The sequence below is a fragment of the Amblyomma maculatum genome, chromosome 2 (genome assembly GCF_055883805.1).
Source record: "Amblyomma maculatum isolate TAMU_Amacu chromosome 2, ASM5588380v1, whole genome shotgun sequence".
NCBI classification, from domain to species: domain Eukaryota; kingdom Metazoa; phylum Arthropoda; class Arachnida; order Ixodida; family Ixodidae; genus Amblyomma; species Amblyomma maculatum.
In genome coordinates this window covers 206,904,982-206,928,862 of record NC_139345.1, presented here as the reverse complement: position 1 = coordinate 206,928,862, position 23,881 = coordinate 206,904,982, and the positions used below count along the sequence as shown (strand labels likewise).

At 44.5% G+C, this 23,881-nt stretch overlaps 1 protein-coding gene across 1 annotated transcript; it reads left to right on the top strand.

Moving 5' to 3' along the window:
• The first annotated feature begins 39 nt into the window (after window positions 1–39).
• LOC146201123 (SRA stem-loop-interacting RNA-binding protein, mitochondrial-like) lies at window positions 40–22,366 on the top strand. Its single transcript, XM_084595653.1, has 4 exons — window positions 40–400; window positions 3,225–3,283; window positions 18,639–18,746; window positions 22,268–22,366. The coding sequence occupies exons 1-4, from the start codon at window positions 340–342 to the stop codon at window positions 22,295–22,297; spliced, it is 258 nt and encodes an 85-aa protein (XP_084451779.1). The 5' UTR covers window positions 40–339; the 3' UTR covers window positions 22,298–22,366.
• The last annotated feature ends 1,515 nt before the right edge of the window (window positions 22,367–23,881 follow it).

Sequence of the window (23,881 nt, the reverse complement as noted above, 5' to 3'; positions counted from 1 at the left end):
CATGGTGTAAGATGCTGTAACCGTAACCACCAAGGTAGACCACTCCAACATTAAAGATAAAACAAACAAAATATTAATGCTGAGCTCAAAGCAATTTGTGCAGAATAGTTTGTGCGCGTTTTTCACTGAATTGCGGTGTTTTTGATTATCAGTATTTAGTCATTCAGCCCAACGTTACTAGAGTTTGTTCTAGTAACGTTGATTCAGCCACTTCAGTACAAACGTCAACACGGCGACGACCAGCCGTACCATGAGCCGTACCGTGCCGAGCTGAAGCTCGCTGGAGCAGTTGCTGATTCTGAAGCAGACGAGGAACGCTTAAAGAAAACCTCAAGGACCATGGCATCACGAAACGCACTGCGAGTGTTTGTAGCCAACTTGCCATGGACCATAGGCAGGAGTAAGTATACGGAAGAATTCATAACGTCCATTTCCTTCGAATGAAACTAGGCAGGTTGCTTTGCGCACGCTCATTGTGAGCACGTGCAGCCGGCATTGCCTGGCTGTAGCATGCTCATGTTTGCGAAGTAAATCCGACTTTCCAGTACGTTCTTATCGCCCGAGGTTAATCTGTTAAGCGCGCACCAATCGCCTTTACACTAACTACACTCAGTTATGAGGTTTCCTTTTTGCTAGTGCCATTCGTAGCATCGTCTTGCTGCTGCAAGCGCTAGCAGAGAGACTTCTAAGGTCCGTTCGATTCAACTGCATGCGCTGCACCAGTTCCTTAAAGTTCTGCGGCTGTGCCACAAGCTTACAGCACCAGTTTAGGCAGTTCAAGTGTAGCTTCGGCACCGGCTGCTTCCTAAGCGAATGGCAGCCTAGCCTTGGCTTCGCCAACAAGCTGCGGTCATCTGTTTGCCGCTCACATCAACCGGCGCCAACATCCCGAATAACGCGACTAATTTTCAAATAGCACATGGAAACGAAGCGTTGCCATGAGCCACCCTCAGTGCATGTAGCGCGTCGTAATCAATAAACGGCGAGGAGACTCGAGAACGGTGCCCAAGTTCGTCAAAAAAAAAATTAATTTGTAGGGTCTCTTGGATGTCTTAAGAGAACGGCGAAAGCCTACCCTTCCTCTCCTATCGTTTGCCTCAGTTGCGGTCATTTCAAATCATCGTTTGACCTAGTGGTCGTTTCGTAGTCATGCCTAGTCATTGTAATCATCATCACTAATCGCTAAGCATCTTTAAGGCCCGTTGACGCTTGCGACTCACTGAGGTTGTGCGACCGTTTTGACCGAACAGCAACTGTCTCAAGTGGTCGCATTGATCGAAAAGTGACAGTCACAGGCCATTCGAGCATTGCTCAATTTTCTAGCTTTGCAACTGCTGTTCGCAAACCGGTAATCAATCAGTGGCTCAGCTGAAGTGAACGTAGGTTAGCCTTACTCTCTGTGGTGAACAGTCAAGATAGACAAGATCTGGAAAGCGACCTGCAGGTCGCATTTGCATGTGTGAACGTTGGTTGGGCTGCACGGCTTCCTGGTAGCATGCAACCAGCTGTCGCAGCTGTGAATAGACCTTTACTCGTTTCCAGTCTGTTCAGGTCATTCAACTCTTTCTTTGACGTATTGGTCATTTAATAGCCATGTTGAGTCATGCCTAGTCATTGTATTCATTACTACTCATAGCTAGGCATTTTTACTCAGTTCCACAGCTGCTGTTATAGAAGTCATTTGACATATTGGTCCTTTTGTAGTCATTAGCAATCATGAGTCATGCCTAGTCATTTCCAGTCAGTTGCGATCATTTCAAGTCATCGTTTGACATACTAGTCGTTGTATTCATTACTACTCATAACTAATCATTTTAGTCATTTTCAATCAGTTGCGGTCATTACAAGTGGTTGTTTGACATATTAGTCATATTGTAGTCATTAGCAGTCATGATGAGTCATGCCTACTCATTGTACTCATTACCACTCATCACTAAGTATTTTTAGTCATTTCCAATTAGTTGCAGTCATTACAAGTCATAATTTGACATTGGTCATTACAAGTCATTATTTATTATCATTATTAGCATGTCATTAGTTTTATCAAAGTCTGTTGATAACTTTTATTAATTACCTGTCACTATGAATCATTTTCGTTCATCTCCCTCCTCACATGTCCACTATTTGAGAGTGACACATAGTGCACAGGTGCGACGCACAGATCACACGCACATATTTTTGCTCCATGAGCCTAGAAAGGGCCACCTTAAAAAAGAAAAATGGCTATGCGTAGCTTACTATTAGCACATCTAAAAATTGAACATGTACAGGGTCCTTCAAAATATGTGCGAACACGGCGAAGCGTGCCCGCGCTCCGTGAGCGTCAGCGCATCCGGCGCGGTCGCGCATCAAAACAATGTGGCGCATGCGCACGCTATGTGCGCATGCGAACGCTTCGAATATGTGCGAATATGCGAATATGTGCGAATATGCGAATATGTGCGAACGCTTCGCCGTGTTCGCACATATTTTGAAGGACCCTGTACATGTATGATGCATAGTCATGTGCGTTTCGCACCAGCTGCCGCAATAAAGGTCATTCGGGAATTGTGATAATGGGGCCGGTTGTGTGAGCAGCATACACAGCATACAGCGTTCATTTATTCATGAATGTGGTGCACAAGCAATTGTAAGCAGACCGAATAATTCATGCGTGGTTGGCTATCTGTGCATGTCGCTCACATCAACCGACGCCAGCATTCTTAAAAAGGTGACGGATTTTCAGACCACGCATAGCAATGAAGTATTGCCATGAACCAGCTTCTTGGTTCGTGTGCACCTAGCAACAGCTAGCAACAGTTTTAATGCACAGGATCATGCACATGCACTCCTACTTTTTATACCTGTGTGTAGTGAGTTGCCATTTCCATGGCAAACTCCCACACTGGCCAAGTGGAATAACTCGTCTCTTCACCATTTATCAAAACATGCAAGCTGTCGTCTGGCTCCATGCGATGGCAGCAGCTGCACTATTTCAAGACTTGGCGCTGAGGAGGTGCAGAGTTTTCCTGAACATTTCGTGAACTGTACCTGCGTGTCATCTGCACTTTAAGAGACGAATGGCGCCGGTGCAGAAGGTGCCATGTTGCACCACTGAAACGAATGGCAAAGTGCAGCATCACAAAAACTAGTTCACATAGTGCAGGTGAATCGAACGGACAGCTATTCTCACTGATGTGGTTGCCATTGACGCTCTCTTCTTTCCGCCTTGCCAACATTTGCAGAGGAACTGCGCGAGCACTTCTCCCAGTACGGATACGTCGTCTCATCGAATGTGGTTTTCGTGAGTACAACTCCAACCTTCCCTTGCTACAGCTTCGGTTGGCATACTTTGGCAGGCCTTACTCGAGCTGCAGCCATTCTAATTGGTTTCTTTCTAAATGCTAAGTTTGGCTTAAGCCAAGTGTACAGGGCACAATTGTGCCCAGCAATGAAAATGCATGGCATTGCTTTGTCTTTGGGTACTTGAAACTTTACACAACTTCCTGGGCCGTAGAACAAGCCTCAGTTATTCAGAACAAGGGAAGCACATGTGTTGGGACTCCTCCTAGGATGACACCCGCCGGAGTGGCGCAGTGGTTATGGCGTTCGACTACTGTTCCCAAGGACGCGGGATCGAATCCCCGGCCTCGGCGGTCGCTTTTCGATGGAGGCGAAAAGAAGGTGCCCGTGTGCTGTGCGATGTCAGTGCACATTAAAAGAACCCCAGATGGTCGAAATTTCCGGAGTCCTCCACTACAGCATCTCTCATAGCCCGAGTCGCTTTGGGACGTTGAACCCCACAAACCCCACAACCCTTATGACAAATTAACATTTTTTCGCATTCCAGGTTTATCATGTTATTGCATTGCCAGATATCATAGAAGGTAACATATTTACTCACGTATAGGCACTAAGCACCTGCTAGATGCCTCCACCATCGACACTCAGGTCAGCTTTACTAGTGCATCTCATGTGGGATTGCTTCTCACGACAGCAGACAGTTCAACGGGGATAAGAGGCATTTTGCTTCAGTGCAGTTCTTGTAGCTGCTGGGTTTCATTGTCTGCAGTCTCATACGGTCCTTGAGAAGTGTAATGGGTGCTTTCTTTTTTATACCCTGTTATACCCTGTTGATGGCTTGGAGCAGCATGGGCATGCCTCTGGCATGTGATGTCATGGTCACGTACTGATTGTTGAGCATGCTATGTGACATCACAAGACCACATGACCTGGCCAAGTTGGCAGGGGCTGCCAACTCTGATGGCTCCTGCGAGGTGGGAATCTAACGTAGAACCCTTGGATTCCAACAGACACGCCACCCCAGTGCCACACAGGTCCGTTCATTTAGCTAGTTTAAAGCGGAGCTTTATATCTGTGTTGGGCAGTCCTTCACACAATTTGGTAGCTTATGACTGTATGCTAGTGACTAACGTATAAGATAACAGAGGCAGAAATTAAGGAACTAGTTATTGAGCAATAAAGCTACACCAAGCTAAAAAAAGCAGATTTAGCTTAAGCATGTAAATCATGAGCGTTTCTTTTTTGATATGTCAGTGCCAACAATGTAAGGGAACTCGTAACTAAAGATGATGGTGGACGTTGGCCTTGTGTGTCACACAGACATGCATCAATGCACCCCCGAAATATTCACTGCATCACCTTTTCTGAAGTGGGGATTATAGGAGTAAAGACACATTTTCATTGTGTATTATGTCTCAGAAACAATGCACAGCACATTACTTAACATGAGTAGCAATGTGGGTTGAGCAAGAAAGCAATAAATAATTTATAATGGCTTTTTCCCCCATGCAGTTTCAGTTTTAGTGGCCGACAATGGCTGTGATGTCATTGATATGCAGAGGTCACATTAAGCGTACAAAAACTGCAGTACATTTGCTGCTTTATTCATATTAATTTGCACCAATCCTTATGCAAGCCTGCCAAGCAATCAGAATAACAAAAAATCAGTAAGCAGCAATTATACCAGTCTTTTTCATGTCTCACTTAACCGAAACATGTTTGCGACATCAGAACCGTCTGGCGGCTGAAACTAAAAGAGCACAAGAAAAAAATTTAATTACGAATTATTTAGCAGGCGTTGCCGGATACTGCATCATGATTTGTGTACACTGCCGTCTTGTGCACTGTTCCAAAGAAAAACGTCAAAAATTTCAGTCTCTACTCCTAAAGGGATACTGCAGCACTTTTTGGAAAAATCTGGCTTTCAGCAGAAACCCACATTTTTTCATGCTGCGAACTCAAATATAAGATTGAAATTAGGCAGAAAAAAGCTGATATCGCCTTTTTTCAGCAAAAATGCGCAGCCCGCTCGAAGGAGCTCACTGTGGGTCACGCCGCCACCTGTGATTGGCCAAAACGTTGCATGACGACGTTTTGAGGACTGGGGAAGCTGGCGATGCGGCTCCTTTGCTGTGCTGCGTGCTGAACGCAGCTCTCTGCGGTTTTGCGAATGTCATTATGACACACCATTTCCACTCGAATGACGATCGGGACTTTCACCGCATATATCAATAACCAGATGCGCCCAAAAGCGATGTGGCAGTTTTGTTGTGGGCAGCGTAAGTTTTGCATGAAAACTTGCTTCAGTTAGAGTAAAGCATTTTGAAAAGTACTGTGTGTCATTATTAGCAGAAACTACATAGCCCTCAGCGAACAATGCAGTAATCGTCTACCGTCGTCTCAGGCCTCCCCCCAAAAAATCATTGTTGTGAAAAAAGGACCCAAGGTGTGGTGTACCAAATCCTGCTGTGAGTGCCAGGTATCTTACTTTAGGAAAACGAAGAATTTTATAGAAAGGGGGAAGCAGTACACAGCTGCCACCAGACAAATTAACAATAAGCGAAGCGCGTTCTGCGAGCTCTGCGATGCATGTGAGGCATTGACGAGGCCATTGTGCAGACCAAGTCAAGTACGCGCAGAACGCTGCTTGAGTCATTGGACATTTAGCATACGTAGAGAACCTTTCCCTCTTATCTATACGGTCTCACGTTCAGTGAATAGACGGCTGACTTACGTTGAAAGCCAAGCTGCAGCTCCACCGCACCCATACCTTCATGAGAAAAGCATTCTTACAAGAGCCTTCACCGTTTTCATTTCAAATTTAATTTGCATCCCCGAACAAGACTATGTAAAATGACCAGGCAGCATCGGGTGCAAAATCACACGGCCATATATGCACAATTTCGATGAATGCTTGCTTGGACGCATCGAAGGAAACCTCGCTCTGTGCTCTCCATGCCTGAATGCGCCCATACTCATCTGAGTGGTTCCACGAACATATCAGGAACGTGGCGTGCTGGAAAGGACCTCGCAAAGCCGTAACAGCCTAGCTGCGACACAACAGTGGGCTCTCCTTAATAATCCGCTCGTTCGCAAAGATCATCAGCGTGTGCTGCTGATGAGTTGTCCGATGTTTAGCACACAAGCCATTGCTTGGAGCTTTGCGCAAAAAAATAAAAAACTGGACACTAGAATACAACCGTGCGCCAATGTTTTATGCTCGTCTCATCACGAGATTCCACTTCGTGAACAGATAAAAATCAATGCTAAACACTACGGTTCACATACAAATGAGACCTGAATAGTCAAGGTAATGGAACTATGATGTACAAAGCCTTACCTCCCTTATGTTCCTTTAATAAACGCAGCTCTAGGAAATGGTGACTGTCAGGACTCTTATTGTGCGAGGAAATAGAAGGAGCCGCGTCACGGTTCAGCCATGCCTTTTAGACAAAGCACTATAGAAATCGCATTAGGAACAAACTGCATGTAGCCACAATCACGAAAATGCTTCGGGTGGAATGTTTCCTTTGGTCAGCTTGAATTTATCTCTCTTCTCAGCAGTGTCGCATTGTGCTGCGAGCTTTTGACATGATGGAAGATGGCATCATCGCGTCCACAGCTGTTAGTGCATGCGAACACATGTAGAGCTCTGTTGTATCAGGTGCACAACACCAAGTTGACGTGTTTTATACGTCCGCAACGCACGCAAGACGAGGAACAGCGCAAGCCGGAAGCTCCCTCTATTGGCTATGAATGTCTCCGGCTACTCAAAGTGACGTCACGACGGGCAGAAAAGCGAGGTTTCTCTCTCCACTTTCCTCCTCTGTAGCAGTTGCGCGAGGCGCGGTAGATTTGAATTGCGCGATTTAAGTGGATGATTGCGCAGGTGTTTTGTGCACAATCGGAAAAAATAACTTCACAGACATGATCAACAAATAATCTGCTTCAAGAATCTGTAGTATTGGCACATTTTAAAACCGCTGCAGTGTCCCTTTAACTCTTTAACTGCCAACCCCGAGCTATCATACATGTCATGGGGGTTCGTACCAATATTGCTAACGGCAAGTCACACCCGTCTGGCTCGGTGTCATGCTGCTTCCGCTGCCAAAAACGAGTTGGGGTCTTTAATTGCATTTGTTGCAATTACAGAGCCCTAATGAGTTTCATGCCTTTTACCCTTGTTTTAAGACTTACAACAGAATTTCATAATGATGCTATACATATAAAGAATGCCGCAGACAGTGATGTTCCAAGAAAACTGTGCTTCTTGGAGCAGTTCTCATAGCAGCGTTGCTGACAATCCCAAATTATTGTCAGCAGTGACTCTAACTTTGTTTTCAAGCTGGTTTTTGCTTCATTTGACAATGAGAGCGACAGGGACGATGTGATGCGAGGACGGCCAAGTTGGGCTTTCCTGCAACACACTGCTTTGAGATCTCCTACGCAGGATTTGACCACTGATCATGAAAACTTGTGTTCAGACAAAGCAACTTGTATGCACTTTTTAGTGTGTTAAAGTGTATGCATCAAAGAAATACTTATATTTTTAATTGAGGGAAAGCCACACTCAATGGCAGTTTTTCTTCTTTTTTTTTTAAGTATTGGGCGAATTCTAACCAGAAAGCATGACTTAATGCATTTTCAGAATCAGAATTGCACGTAAGAAATTATGAGCACTTAAAAAAGAAATTGGCAATATTGGTACATTTTTCAGAAGTTAAATTGGTGATTTAATTGTAGCACTTACTGTGTACTGCCAGTGTACTGTGCATCAGGTGTGCCTGCAGCTTACACATACTTTTTTTTAATTTAATTGGACAACACCTGCATGCCTGTGCTGTTCAGAATTACTGCCCTAAGCTGAGCCGCTAACACAATTTCTCCTGGACTGGAAGGAGGCATGAAATTTTCTACAACTGAGGTGCACTAAGTTTAAAACATGCGAAAGCATTCATCAGTTGAAAAAGGAAGTCGTAGGACACACTCCAACACCCTACCAAACATGAAAAAAAAGTTATCTGCTAGTAAAGCCAAAATTTGGGCGAGTTGGTATGCATTCATACAAAGGAACAGCGCAGCAAAGGTGTCTCGTCCTTAACCCGCCTTTGTTATGCTGTTCCCCAATATGAAAGTTTTTTGCAACTCACAAAAATGTCTTGTATGCAAAATTTATCTAGAAAAATGCTACCTAAATATTGATTTTTCACTCATGCTTGTAGTAAAAGTTTTGCCTTGCCATGGTAGCTCAGTGTTTTAGGGCTCTTGACGCCTAAACCTGAGGACGTGGGATCAAATCCTGGCTGAAGCAGCTCATTTTCGATGGAGGCAGAAAGCAAGGCACTCGTCTACTGTGTGATGTCAGTGCATGTTAAAGAACTCCAGGTGGTCACAATTATCCAGAGCCTGTTACAATGGCACCCTTTACAGTAAAGCCCAAGTTTCTTTGGGATGTTATACTCTATAAACCAAACCAGAAACATTTCTACTGCAGCTACCTACCTGTACATTGAGCAGAGACATTTTGTGAAGGCGATACTGAAACTACAGGAGTTAAATTTTTTAGGGACCAAGAGCGGAAAAACCCGATAGCATGCGGCAGTGTCAGGAAATTTCTCGATCGATCAAAAGATTAATGACATCACAAGACTGCATGACATGAACAAACACTGATTAGTTGCAAGGTGTGCGACTTCGTGCGACCATAACATGGCCAAGTCTGCAGGTGCACTTGCAGTTAACAGGTGTGTGGTCACATGACATAAGCTAGAGTAGTGGCAAGCTTGGTGGCAGTAGACCGATCCCACTGACCGGCCTGCGCATGCGCCGGTTTTTCGGAAGTTGCACCACCGTCATGTTTGTTGTAGTTGGCTGTCGGCTGGTCAGCACGCGTACATGCAACTGCACTATTGCAATTTCCGCTCCACAGGAACTCAACACACCTTTCCCATACCTCAATGCTAAGAAAAATGCGTTGTCATTATTTCACAAATTTACAGTGACTGTTGCATGCAAAGCAAACATTCTAAGGGCCTTAAATTTGTTTAGTTTTTTAACCAGTAGCCTCGTTCAGTTGTGAAGAGCTTGTCAAAAAAAATCTAGGGCTGTGTACAAAAAGTCATATCATGGTAATTTGTAGTTCTGGTGATGTGTGATAGGTGATGGCGAGGTAAAGAAATCATTGTAGTTAATTGATGAATTAAAGAAAAGAAAATGAATGAATGGGATAAAGGGGGTTCTACAGTATCAAAATGCTCAGAATGAAAAGCCGATGCAATCTGATGCTAATAGAAAATTTAGTTTATGTAATTGATCAATTAAGTGAACTGATTGAAAAAAATGAGAAAATGGAAAAATGGGTTTCAAAGGTGTCAAAGTGCTCATAGTGAAAAGGCAGTGCTTGGTGATCTAATAAAGAAAATTTAAAGTGTGTAATTGATCAAATAATTGAATAAAGAAAAATAGGATTCAAAGGTGCTGATTTGCATAAAACGAAGTCATTGCTTGATATATTAATCAAGAAAATTTAGAGGGTGAAGCTGATCAATTATTTATTTGAAATAAAGGAAAAACTGAAAAATTATAAATAGAGGCCAAATACACATACTGAAAGGTAAATGATGATAAAAATGAAAAAGTGTACAAGTAAACACCTAAAATTTTCAATGATTGTATGAAATGAAAAGTGCATTTAACGATTTCAAACTGATTTTGACACCTTTGAACTGCCTTTTCTAATAACACAGGGTTTTCAATTACTTCAATTAATTATTGGAACAATTACACACTTTGAATTTTCTTATCTAGCACCGTCTAGCATCGACTTTTCATCCCGGGCATTTTGACACCTTTCCACCCCTTTTTCCTAATTTTTAATTTTTGAAATATTTCAATTAATTGTTCAGTTACACACTCCAAATTTTCTAATTACAATCATCAAAATTTGCTTTTTGGTCAGAATTTTAGCACCTATGAACCATGGTTTTTTCCCAATTTTTCTCTTTTACAATGTTAAAAAGTTACAAAATTGTTAAAAATTTGACACTAAATTTTCTTGATTCGGTTATTCGCATAATCAAGCATTGGCTTTTCATGGTGACAATTTTGACATCTTTGAGGTCCAATTTTTATAATTTTTGATTATTATTTTTCAATTTAATTACACATTCTAAATTTTCATAAGCAGCACCATCTAGCACTTGATTTTCATTCAGATAATAGGACACAAAAGTTTCCATTTTTCAGTTATTTCAACTGATTAAGTGGCAAATTACACTAAATTTTCCAAGTTAGCGTCATCGAATTGGCTTTTCATTCTGAGCATTTTAATACTATTAAACCACCTATTTTCCTTTTTTTTATTTCTTTATTTCATCTCTTAATCACATTGATTTCATTAGCTCATCATCACCTATTAAAACACCAATCAATTATCAATCAGTAGAAGGACAAATTACCATGGTATGGTTTTTTACGCAGCCCTTCTTATTTCCGACATGCTGTGCTGACAACTATTACTTCTACTACTAGAACAATGGCATTGCCTTAGCGATTGCTTAGAACAACTGAACACTAAATACCCTAACGTGCGCACCTTTCTTTTTGGCGATTTCAACTACCTTGCGATTAACTGGCCAAACATAACATCAGGCAGTGCAAAAACAAAGGACTTCATTGACGTGTGTTTAAATTTTAACCTCACCCAATTATTAACAATTAAATTTTAACCTCACCCAATTATTAACAAAACCGACATGCGTTACGAGTGAATCTTCTAACACTCTGGACCTAATACTAACAAATCACCCTGAAAGTTCATCGACCCTTACCTATCTCCGCAAAATTAGCGACCACAAAGTCTTGCATGCCACTTTCACCTTCGTCCCAGGTCACGCCAAGATTACCATAAGACGATTTGCTTGTACGACAGAGGTAATTACGAAGCTATCAATAACCAACTTCAGACATTTTTTCCTATCTTTGAAACAGGCTTCCAGGACCGATTCGTTGAAGAAAACTGGCTGACTTTCAGAACTAAAATTGCAGAACTAGCGACCGAATTTATTCCCAGCATAACGTTTCGTGCTAACCAAAATAAGCCATGGTTCACTAAATCTTTAAGAATGCTTGAAAGTAAGAAAAAGCGCCTATTCCGTGCAGCTTAACACAACCCTAATGTATGCACGTGGAACAAGTATTATGCAGCCGAGGACGTGTATCTGAAATCTATCCGCAGCGCTAAACGCACATTTTTCGGACAGACCTGCCGAGAATATTAATCCAAAACCCACGAAAATTCTGGCAAATACTAAACCCTCAACAGACACGCGCTATCACTCTTACTAATACACTAGCTCAGGAGGTCAGCAACGTTGAATGTGCAAACATGTTTAACACTGCATTCTCATCAGTTTTAGAAACTGATGTGTCGCTATCTGCCGCAGCTCCTCATCCGATATCCCCAATGATGTCAATCACATTTTCGGCACATGGGATCGCATGAATTATCGAAAACGTCAAGTTGTCATCCTCAGCGGGCACTGATGAAATCACTTCCAAAACTCTTAAAAATACTCGGCATGTCTGCGCAATTTACCTTTCACTACTTTTCGCACACTCACTTGACACAGGTAACATACCCAGTGATTGGAAAATGGGAGAGGTCATTCCAGTCTACAAACCAGGTAACAAAGAATCTCTTCTTAAAGGGCCACTGTCCAGGGAAGGACCTTTTAAGTGAAGGAGCCCAGTGTTTCAATCATGTACCGGAGATAGTCTGTGCAAAATGCTACAGTGACACGCGTGCCGCAAAGCAACGAAAATACAAATCAAAGCTCTCTCATGCTCTCCTTCGGGAAGCCAGCTTTCCCGTTCCCTGCGTTGGCCCGTCGAGCCGCAGCTATGACGTATTTGTCGAAAACGACGTCCAGTGGTCCGTCTCGCTGTCTGAGGGTGAATGATTGGTGTCTACCGCTCGCTGCGCGCTTTTCTCTTGCCACGGCCAGACAGAATCCAGCGGCGCGTGCTCCCTTGCCTCTCTTTTTTTTTTTTTTTTTTTTTCTTTTTTCGCGCACGCGGAGTGCCACGCCCCACCTCCCGCCAAACACGGAGGAAGGGGAATTTGTCTTGCGGAGGCTAGACAACCGGGCAGGAGAGTGAAAAACCTTTGCGAGGGAACGAAGGAGACAAACACGACAGAATCGGCTGATTGCAGTGGCTGTAACTGCATTATTAATTTCAAAAACATTTTGCGGCCTTGCGTTCTGGGGGCGAAGTCTCACAGTTACCGGGGAAGAAAATGTTTTCGACCAGAGGGTGGACAGTGGGCCTTTAACTACTGTCCCATTTCTTTAACTAGTGTACCATGCAAAATCATGGAACATGTCATTTATTCTCACATAATGAAATTTCTTGACTCGAGCAATTTTTTTCATCCTTCACAGCACGGCTTTCACAAAGGATTCTCCTGTGAAACACAATTAGCCATTTTCATTCATGATCTGCATATGAATCTGATGCAATATTTCTAGACTTCGCTAAAGCTTTCGACAAAGTGCCTCATAAACGCTTGGTACCAAAACTTGCGCAGTTAAATTTACACTCTAATGTACTAGAATGCATAAAGAAATTTTTAGCACACTGCACACAGTTTGTCTATGTCAATAACCAGTCTTCTGATTCTCTTCCAGTAACATCAGGCATCCCACAAGGGTCTGTGCGCGGCCCCCTATTATTTTTGATATACATAAATGATTTACCCTCGCATGTTACTTCTAAAATCCACATGTTTACCGATGACTGCGTCGTCTACCGCACGGTTACTAACACATCTGATCAACTAGCTCTTCAAAACGACTTAACTTGTGTACAAGACTGGCGCAGCCAGTGGCTCATGAAACTCAATCCAACTAAATGCAAGCACGTGTCGTTTCACCGCAAACGTAACCCCATTCTTTTCCCCTACTTAATCTCAGGCATCCGAGTAGAACATAGGCGTAATCCTGTGCGAAGATCTAACCTGGAATGTGCACATCACCAACATCCTATCATCAGCTAACAGATCTCTTGGTTTCTTAAGATGGCTTTTGCGCCGTGTTCCACAAGACGTAAATCTTCTCGCATACAAGTCACTAATACGAACAAAAACTAGAATATGCATCCCCCATTTGGAATTCAAACCAAATGTTCACTTGAATCCCTACGGAATCGGGCCGCTAGATTCATTCATTCCTGCTATTCATACAATGCCAGTATTTCATCTTTAAAAGCTAAGTCCGGTCTAACAAATATGGCATGTCGTCGTCGAATCGCTAGTATGTGTTTGTTTCATAGGTTTCTTTCCAGCTCACTTCGAATATCGCCCTACATCAACCCTCCGGCACGCATTTCATCCCGCATTTGTCATCCCCTGCAAGTTGCGCATCTGCAATCCCCTACTGCAACGTTTGCGGCAGCATTCTTTCCTCGCTCAGCTGTAGACTGGAATGGCCTTCCACACTAACTTTCTAGAATCACCTGCCCACCCACATTTTGTAATTGTATAACTGCCATATCCAACCAATAATATGTTTATTTCGTATATAATCTTCATACGTGTACCCATCCCTTATGTAACACCCCTGAACTGGGGGTCTTCAAGGTAATAAAGTGAAGTAAAGTGAATTGAAGACTGTTCGGCCGAACGAGCTGTATGAGCAATTGCCTAAATACATGAAACTAGAGTAATATATGTGCCATGTGCTGTTATAGTGTCCAGGAACGCGACAGGTGAATTTTCCCAATGCACTCCGGCATACACTTGAGCTAAAACTTGTTCGGAAACATGGCACGCAGACACTCCAGGTGGCTGGAGCAGCCTATTGACTATATGCGGTGGCGTCGTGAAACTGGCCAGTGGGATCGGTCTATTGGCAGGCATGCTTAGACAACTCTGCATATTAGAATGGAATGGAGCCAGGATCAGTATCTGCTGTAAAAGAAAAACAAAACATGGAGTTGCTGGGTTGAGTTCACAACCTATTTTATTATAAGAGCTAAATACAGTAAGGAAAAAAAGCATAACATAAACATTCATGGGCAGTGATCATGATCAATGCAGTGCAGTATACATTAGCAGTGTAGCAGTTATGTATGGCCCCTTCATGGATCACTGCCTTGTCGTGGCGGAGGGGCTTGCGAAACTCGATGAAGTCGTGAGCTCTGCTGTGTAGGGCCACCCAAGATAGACAGGTCACGGCAGAGAGTTCTGACAAAATGTGATTCACTGGAGAAGGTAATGGCAACCCACTCCAGTATTTCCTGCCAAGAAAACCCTATGGCCAGTCACAATACCATTATCGATATGGCGCCGGAAGATGAGCCCCCCAGGTTGGAAGGCGTCCCACATGTTACTGGGGATGAACAAAGGGCGATTCCTAGTAGCTCCAGGACGAATGAAGCGGCTGGGCTAAAGCCAAAAGGACGCTCAGTTGTGGATGTGTCGGGAAGCGACCGGAAAGTCCGATGTTGCAAGGAGATATATCACATAGCAACATGGAATGTAAGATCTATGACGCAAGGTAAACTGGATATCGTCAAGCGAGAAATGGACAGATTGAACATTGATATCTTGGGTATCAGCGAGCTCAAGTGGACCGGAATGGGAGAATTTAACTCCGGCGACCATTATGTCTTTTATTGTGGGCACGAATCCAAGAGAAGGAATGGGGTCGCTCTCATAGTAAACAGAAGAATGGGCAAAGCAGTGCTAGGGTACAACCCCAAAAACGACCGAATGATTTCACTTCGGATCCAAGGTCACCCTTTCAACATAACAGTTATCCAAGTCTATGCACCGACCACTGCTGCTGAAGAAGCTGACGTTGAGAGATTTTATGCGAACCTACAATGCCTTTTAGACCGCACCCCATCATCAGACGTCGTTTTTCTCATAGGAGACTGGAATGCTAAGGTCGGGAGTGAAGAAATATCCGGAATTACAGGCAAGTTCGGTCTTGGTGAGCCAAATGAAGCTGGGCAGAGGCTAGTAGAGTTCTGTCAAGAAAACAACCTGACCATAGCGAATACTCATTTTCAACAGCACAAGAGGCGCCTGTACACATGGATTTCACCGGACGGTCTGTACAGGAATCAGATCGATTATATTATTTGCCGGCAGAGATGGAGAAGCGCTATACAAGCAGTAAAAACAAGGCCTGGGGCCGATTGTGGCACCGATCATCAGCTTCTTGTTGCCAAAATTAAGCTTCGATTGAGGAAAACGCAGAAAACTAGAAGGCCTTTCAGGTATGATCTGGATCAGATTCCATTAGAATATGCTGTGGAAGTGAGGAATCGATTTCAAGAATTAGATCTAGAAGACAAAGAGCCCGAAGAGATGTGGACTGATGTTCGTGATATAATACAAGAAGTTGCTACTAAGGTAGTTCCAAAGCAAAAGAAATGCAAAAAAGCAAACTGGTTATCTGAAGAGGCTTTGCAAATAGCTGAGGAAAGGAGGATGGCAAAAGGTATGGGGGAAAGAGAAAGATACAAGGTTCTCAATGCGGATTTTCAGAAAATAGCAAGGAGAGATAAGAATGCCTTCCTGAACATACAGTGTCAAGCAGTTGAGGACAACAGCCAATTAAGAAACACAAGAGCTCTGTATAAGACAATCAAAGATATCAAAGGAAGCTTCTGTGCTAAGCTGGGCGTGATAAAGGACAAACGAGGCAAGGACCTCACTGAAGCCTCAGAGATAAAGAAGAGGTGGCAGGAATACACAGAAGAACTGTACAAGAAGGACCCGGATGTGCAATCCCAACATAGGACGGTTGTGATTACTGATCTCGAGCCGGGCATCCTGAAGAGTGAAGTTGAATGGGCCTTAGCCAGCCTTGCTAAGAACAAAGCAAGCGGAATTGATGGTATTCCAGCTGAGTTGCTTCAAAACCTCAACCACGACGCTGTTAACACACTGCATACATTATGTCAAAAGATTTGGACAACCCTGCAGTGGCCACAGGATTGGAGGAGGTCAGTTTACATCCCCATTCCAAAGAAAGGCAGTGCCAAAGATTGTTCCAACTACCGCACGATCGCGCTTATTTCGCATGCTAGCAAGGTGATGTTAAAAATCCTGCAAGGTAGGCTGCAGCAGTATGTGGATCGGGAGCTTCCGGACGTGCAAGCTGGGTTTCGCAAGGGCAGAGGAACTAGAGACCAAATTGCCAACCTTCGCTGGATCATGGAAAAAGCAAGAGAGTTCCAGAAACCCATTTACTTCTGCTTTATTGATTATGCGAAAGCGTTTGACTGCGTAGATCACAGCAGATTGTGGCAAGCTCTCCGAGAGATGGGAGTTCCAATTCACCTCATCTGTCTCCTCAGGAACCTTTATGAAGGGCAAGAGGCCACAGTCAGAACTGGGCATGGTCTTACTGATTGGTTTCCGATTGAGAAAGGGGTGAGGCAAGGCTGCATACTGTCGCCCTGCCTATTTAACCTATATGCAGAGTGCATCATGAGGAAGGCCGGTCTGGACGAGTCTTCAGCTGGAGTGAAGATTGCTGGAAAACGTATCAACAACCTTAGATATGCGGATGATACCACTTTAATGGCAGAAAGTGAAGTGGAACTCAAGAGACTTCTGATGCGCGTACAAGAAGAGAGTGAGAAGTTTGGGCTTAAACTGAACATTAAAAAGACGAAGATCATGGCGTCTTGCCCTATCAAGTCCTGGAGCATCAATGGACAAGAAGTGGAAGCTGTGACAGATTTTCTGTTCTTGGGCGCCAAGATTACCTCGGAAGGAGACTGCAGCCATGAAATTAGGAGACGCCTGCTTCTGGGAAAGAGAGCAATGGTTAGCCTTGACCGCCTAGTAAAGAGCAGAGACATTAGTCTGCCAACCAAGATCCGTATAACCCGTGCTATGGTCTTTCCAGTTGTGATGTATGGATGCGAGAGTTGGACTGTGAAAAAGGCTGACCGCCGAAGAATTGACGCGTTTGAATTGTGGTGCTGGCGAAGACTCTTAAGAGTCCCTTGGACTGCCAGAAGATCAAATCAGTCGATATTGTCGACCATAAACCCTGACTGCTCATTGGAGGGTCAAATTCTAAAGTTAAAGCTCAGCTACTTTGGTCATCTGATGAGAAGAGAGGAGTCGCTGGAGAAAGATTTGATGTTGGGAAAGGTTGAGGGTCGCCGGAGAAGGGGTAGGCAGCGAACGCGATGGTTAGATGGCATTCTCGAGGCATTGCAGATGAAGCTATGTGATGTTAAGAAGATAGTGAGAGACCGGAAAGCGTGGCGTGACATGGTCCATAGGGTCACGAAGAGTCGGACACGACTGAACGCCTGAACTGAACTGAGTTATGTATGGCGTATGTGCAAAGTGTGATTATGATATGTATCTCTCTGCATATATTCCGTAAACCATGTTCATGAATTTAGTAGCAGTTAATTTGATCGATGCTAGTTTTGCGTTATATCCGAGTCTTTCATCGCTCCCGCAAAAGTACAGGAGATCTCCTTTCATTTTTCCACTTGTCAGCCGTGGCAGGTGGCTATTCCCCATGCCATCCGTGATAGGTGGCAGAGGCTTCAAAGCTATGCTCTTTCTGTGGTGGTAAGCTGTTTATTGCTAACACAATTAAAAGCAACAGTTTAACACATTGGAGAGCAGTGAGAAAACTTGTTGCAGCAATGCTGCTCCTAATGCTCTTGCATTGCACTCTTGCGTGACTTAAGCGTCCCCATTTGGGTTTTTTTTTTTTCTTTTTCAACTACTTGAAATGCCTTAAGCCTGCAAACATTGAGCCTGTGCAGATTTGCCAGTGAGAAGTATGTTAAAAACAGCCCATCATTCGTTTATTTTCCGGAAGTATTGAAAGAAAGGGCTAGAAAATGTTGCGATGCAGTCATCAGCGAGATGACAAAATCGAAAATAAACGAGTGCACCTCCTCAGTCATAACTTTCATCCCTTGAGATAATGGCAGGCTGCTAGTCCTCGATTAGTCACAATATGCATTATATCTTCAGCATAGCTTGGAGATCCTTGCAGGACTCTAAGCTAGGACAAGGTAAACCTATGATATGCAGTGAGTGTGGAGATGGGATAGCCACCTCGTACGCAAGAGAAGTGTCGTCAGAACTGTCATCTTGCTGTGGTCCAGCAGCTGTTAAGCAAAAAAAAAAACGCCCCATTCGAGTTCAAAGTTTTGGTAGTTGGCCATAGTAGCAGATAGTTGTAGTGTGAGCATTCATGAAATAAAGGCCCTTGCATCTAGCCATCACGGCCCACTCGGCTGTGTGCAGCAGTGTCCAGTGTGCCACCTTGTGATGATTCAGCAACGCTCTCCTTGTGCAGGACAAGAAGACAGGCATGTCCAAAGGCTTTGGCTTCATCACATTTGGCACCAGGGACGGATTTGTCAGCGCCACCAAGCAGCAGCAGCATGTTCTTGAAGGCTCGACGGTGAGGCCTGTTTTGACCGTGCAGAGAGGTCCACCCAAGTCCAGATATTGACTGGGCTTCAGTGAAAGTTTTAGCACAAGTGGTCTTGGTTTCTGTAGTGGGGAATAGTTCCTGCTTGCTGTTCTTGCTGCCAGGCAGGGTTTCTGTCCCCACGATACATCAGCTTCAATCATCTGGCACTGTATTACAGCGGCATGCACTTTCTGTTCGTCACTTCCTGAAAGGGAGAGGATAATGGTCACCAACTAGGTCAACGTGCAATGAAGCATGGGAATGGGTAGTTAAATGGGCATTGTTGGCATTGTGACGCATCACCAGTGCACATTTTATTGGCGCTGAGCTTCCTGTACGCCTTATGAGTTGTTTCGTGCTGAAAAAAAAACAGCAAAAAAACAAAGCCAGATTTCTTTGTGCTACAGAACTTTACGGAATGCCTTTTTATGTTTCAAAAACTGTTATGGCATCATCGTGTTCACGGTTACGAACTTGTTTTTGGTGCCATCAGTCAGTGCAAGTTAATAAGTTAATAGCTTAGCTCATTGGATTTGTTTTCAAGATTACTTGCATCTGCCATTCGAGAAAAAAGTTTTCATTCCATTTCAACAGCCCTATTTTTAGAAGTTGCTTAATGCATTCACTATGTATGAGTGATTTCCGCGCAAAAATCAAGCCATAACAAATACCAATATCTTTATTGTAATAAGATTGGTGGTTTTCTGGCACGTGCTAACAGGTACTGGGTCCTTCAAGACCAGCCTGATTCCTGCTTTTTCATACCATTCAGTTTGTGAACATAAGGAAGCACAGGCTGTGTGTGTGTGTGCGTGCGTGCGTGTGTGTGTGTGTGTGCGTGCGCGTGCGTGCGTGCGTGCGTGTTGCCTGTCGACCCCTCATAAACAAAACTTCTTGTTGATTTAGAAAGTGTTCCATTTGTGAGAAGTTTCATTAAAGCAAAGTGTACGTATATTTCATGAAGCACAACTGTATTTAAATTTTACCGGCACTTACTGATGTGCAGTCCTGGCACTCATTACTTGAGGAGGATTGATCCTTAGCTTGCAGTTCAGCAACTATCTCCTCAGAGCTTTCGTCACATTTGCATTCACAGCCTCATAGTCTTGTTGCGAGAAAGGGGCACCCCTTGACTGAACGTGGCTTCGTCTTCTGCAGCCTCGATAGTATGTGCCTTTTTGTAGGGCATTGTTTTGTATGCTTCGAAGTTTACACGGTGGAAGCACTTTTCCGCAGTTGTCGGCTGCATGTTTTTTGAGGCGTGGGTCAAAATGCGTGCAGCAGATAGCAAATCAATGCTGTAATCCTTCTTCCTGTGAGCACACAGTAGCATTTAGTGGAGCAGCTGGAGGTGGTAGAGGACTTCGACATTCTACATCACTACTTGTTTCATTGGCTGTGGCATTAGCTTTGGCATTGGCAGGCGGGGGTTTGTGAATGATTGACTTCAGTCCTTCCACCCAGCCACGGGTGAGGCAATCATCCACGATGAGTCAACTTTCCTCCACTGCCGAGTAACACCCTGTGCCTTCCTCCTGCAGCCAGTTCTCGAAAATTGCCATAGCCATCCACAGTGTTCCATGGTAGGTCACAGGAAGGTGGTCTCGGAAGCCCTTGAAGTAACGTGGTTGCTCAGACTTCCTTGCCACCAACAGCTTCAACTGTTCATCCCCTGCCATGTTTGCGCCCAGTAATATGCTCCTTACTGCATTTCCCACCTGTGCAGGCTTTGCCTTTGCAGGTGAAAGACTACAATGGAAACGCCTTATAAAAAAAAAGCCCATCTCGTCGACACTGAAGATTCCTTGCAGCTCTTAGCTGCTTAAAATCTCCTGCACCCGCTTCCATTGCCAGTTGATGCAGACATCTCGGTTCACTGGAGCACCTCCACTAGAGGTAGTCTTGAAGACGAGACCATGGCGCTTTTTAAATTGGCTCAGCCATCCATTGCGTCAACTCACATTTGCAGAGCTATCTCCCCCACACCTTCTGCACCTAAATGGGACCACTTATAAGAAAATTGGCACAGCAGTTCTGTGGTTTAAGCTTCCGGTCCTTAATACAGTGTTACTTTTAGTTGCTTTATTGAGTTTTCTTTGTTTTCTGCATGCAGTGGTCTGTGTGTATCACAATTAATGGTGTTCTTCCAGCTGTTGTGGCAAGGATTGTGTGCCTACTAGCTTTTATTTTAAAGCAGCCTGCCTTCCGCTGTTTGAAAAATTTGCAGTTGCACACATGGTCGAAAGTGTGTGGTTTTTTTTTTTGTTGTTGTTTTTTTGTCGATATAGGGTTTTCAGGACAGTAATAAACTCCAGCACCAGGTTTGGTTATGAATGAAAGTTGTGCATTATTCTTTCATTTTTCTTTTGTTGTCCAGGCTGGGTGAAGCTTTCAAGTGCAGAGGTTATGAGGAGGAAACTGCATGGCTTTCTTTCATAGCTGTCTGATTACTACCTGGTTGCTGTTTTTTTTATTTCCAAGTACATAGGCCTATGCAGAGAGAGTTATAATTTTCGAAGTGAACATTTTGAACACTTCTTGTGCACAACAAAATTTGATTGGCATAAGAAGCATCTTCAAAGCATTGTATTTTCCCATTGCTCAAGGCCATTACTTGAAAAGAGAAAAGTGTGACTTGTTGAGGTTGTGCTGACTCTTCACAAAGATGACCATCAGAAATTGGAGGAGCTGACATATTTGGATAGGTGTGAGACCGTAATGTGGGACCTCCAATTGGTGGTTGTATTTGCTGTTGGGCGGTTTCTGCTTTTAGGTAGCAACTCCATGGACGCCTGCTGGACATACACAGTGCATTGCTGTGTCACCCTAGTGCAAATGGGCACCCATTTTCACGTGCCTTATGCTTGCTCCCACTCCAGCTTGCATCACCACACTTGATTAGCTAAGTCTATTAGAGGAAAACAGCTGCAGTCAACTCAGGCTCATCCCATGGAACTCAAAGGAACCTCTCACGCGTCTAGCAAATGTCCGTAAAGTAGGGGTAGCCGGGGTCTTGATGGCACACATGCCACAGTATCATTTCATAGAAAGTGCATTAAAGCAAAGCCTTACTTGAAATGAAACAGTAGATTTCAATTGCTAAACATGCATTCAATTCAGCTATGTCGAGCATGTTACTATTTGACAGAATATTCAAAATTATTGAATACTGCACAGGTCTACAAGTATTGCCAAGATACTTTGTTGGGCGAGTTGGCCTTGGAGTAAAGGGCTTAGGCATAGTTGTGAGTCAGCGCTTGTACTGTGGCTTTTTTTTATCTTGTCCTTTGTCTTCGTGTTCGCGCTGTTTAAATTAATAGTCTACAAGTATTGCTTGTTTGCACTCCTTTTCCATATTAGTCAATAGAAAAATTAATAAAGTAACAATATGGATAATTTTCGCTGTAGCTCTTGGGCTGCATTTGACAGTGTTTTTCCATTTGTTTTGCTGCTGCTGTTGTGCTGAATGCAGCCTAATGTTTCTTTCCTTTTTGTATCTTTACTTTCAGCTGGTGGTTCACCCTGCATCAAATTCATAGACAGCACACTGCAAGGCATTTTTGTAGATAGATTCAACGAAGTAAATTAAAGCTGTTCGCACTTCATTACATGGCATACTTGGTATAGTTTCCGATGCCTTTGTGCAGCTGAATGCAGTATGCACAGCACTAAGAGAGCACAGCACACTGGATAAGAACGGGACTCGACGTGGGCCCCGGCTCTCAGTTTAGAATTAGTATTAGGCACTTAATGCTTTTAGTTCCCATTATACACAAAGTGCAGCGGTGGCGTAGAGGTACAACATCCGCCTTGAATGCAAGAGGTTCGTGGTTCAATCCCAGTGCCGCGCAATTTCCCACCAGATTAAATAAAAAAGATCCGCATGTTGATGGAACTGCATAAACAGGCTTGGGGTGCGACGATGTTGGTGAACACCCCCAAAAACGCACTCCCTCACCAGAACAAAATTTGGCCATCCTGGTGTAATGACTGGCCACAACCTCCTATAAATACTCTCAACAAACCCAAGCCCTCAGTCCTCAGCGGCTGCGAAGCGACTTGCCACGGCGGTGATCAGACCTGTAATGCAGCGAAGGGTGCTAAGAATCTAGCTCCGGACAGGCTGCCATTAGAAGCAGACACTGGCAAAATAACGCTAGGCCTCTAGCTAGTGTGGCTAGTTTAGCAGGGCTTTTCGAAGAACTAGTTGCCATTAAATGAGATATCATAAGGCTTAGTGAGGCTAGGAGGCCAAATGAGACATATACAGTCGAGCCCACTTATAACGGCCCCACTTAAGACGAACTTTCGCTTATAACGAACGAGACCGGAGCGACCGCCAAAATATACATTACTTCAATGGCACAAGATCGCACGTATAACGAACGTCCATGAGCGCTGCCGATCGGTTACAGCGAACGGACGGCGTAAACCCGGCGCCCCGATACGAGATAACGATGGGCTCCCATCCCTTTTGGTCTGTTTTCGCAATCCTCCTCGCAAGCAAGCTACCCTTTGCTCGCCGACGCGCGCTGCGAGTGTCGGCGCGTGGTGTGGCCTCCAAGGCCACGCTGCCGCCCCTCCTCGTAACTCCGCTCCCCTCTCCTCTCGCCATTCCCTCGTCTTCGCCGGTCTCCACGGCGCCGGCCGCCGGCATAGTCTTCGAAGTTCCGTCGTTTCGTTTCCTGGCTGTTCCATTGAGCGGCCGTGCCAGGGGCGCGGGGCGCCAGGAGGCAGGCCTCTCCATACGCTAGCGGTTGTACTGTTTGCACGGGCGGACATTCAGTACGGCGGTGACGGTTCGTGGCCTCCGAGATTTGCGGAGGTAATCTCGGAGGCCATGGGCGGTTGAAAGCAACTGCGGTAGGAGCCAATAGGTGGCAGCACTGACGCTCAGGGATGTGTCTCAATGGTCTCCCCGCTGCATACCATGCCCACGACCTCCTCTATAGGCTCCCAAAGCATCGTTGGGCGGCGCTGCGGCTCCTGATGGGCAACGCCATCTGTGGCAGAAAAACACACACTGGGATGCCGCCGGCTTGGCTCCTTGCCTTCGCGACGTGCGCCGCGCGCTTTCTCTAGAACGAGCACGCGCCCTGACGCGCCCCCGCAGGCGCATCGCG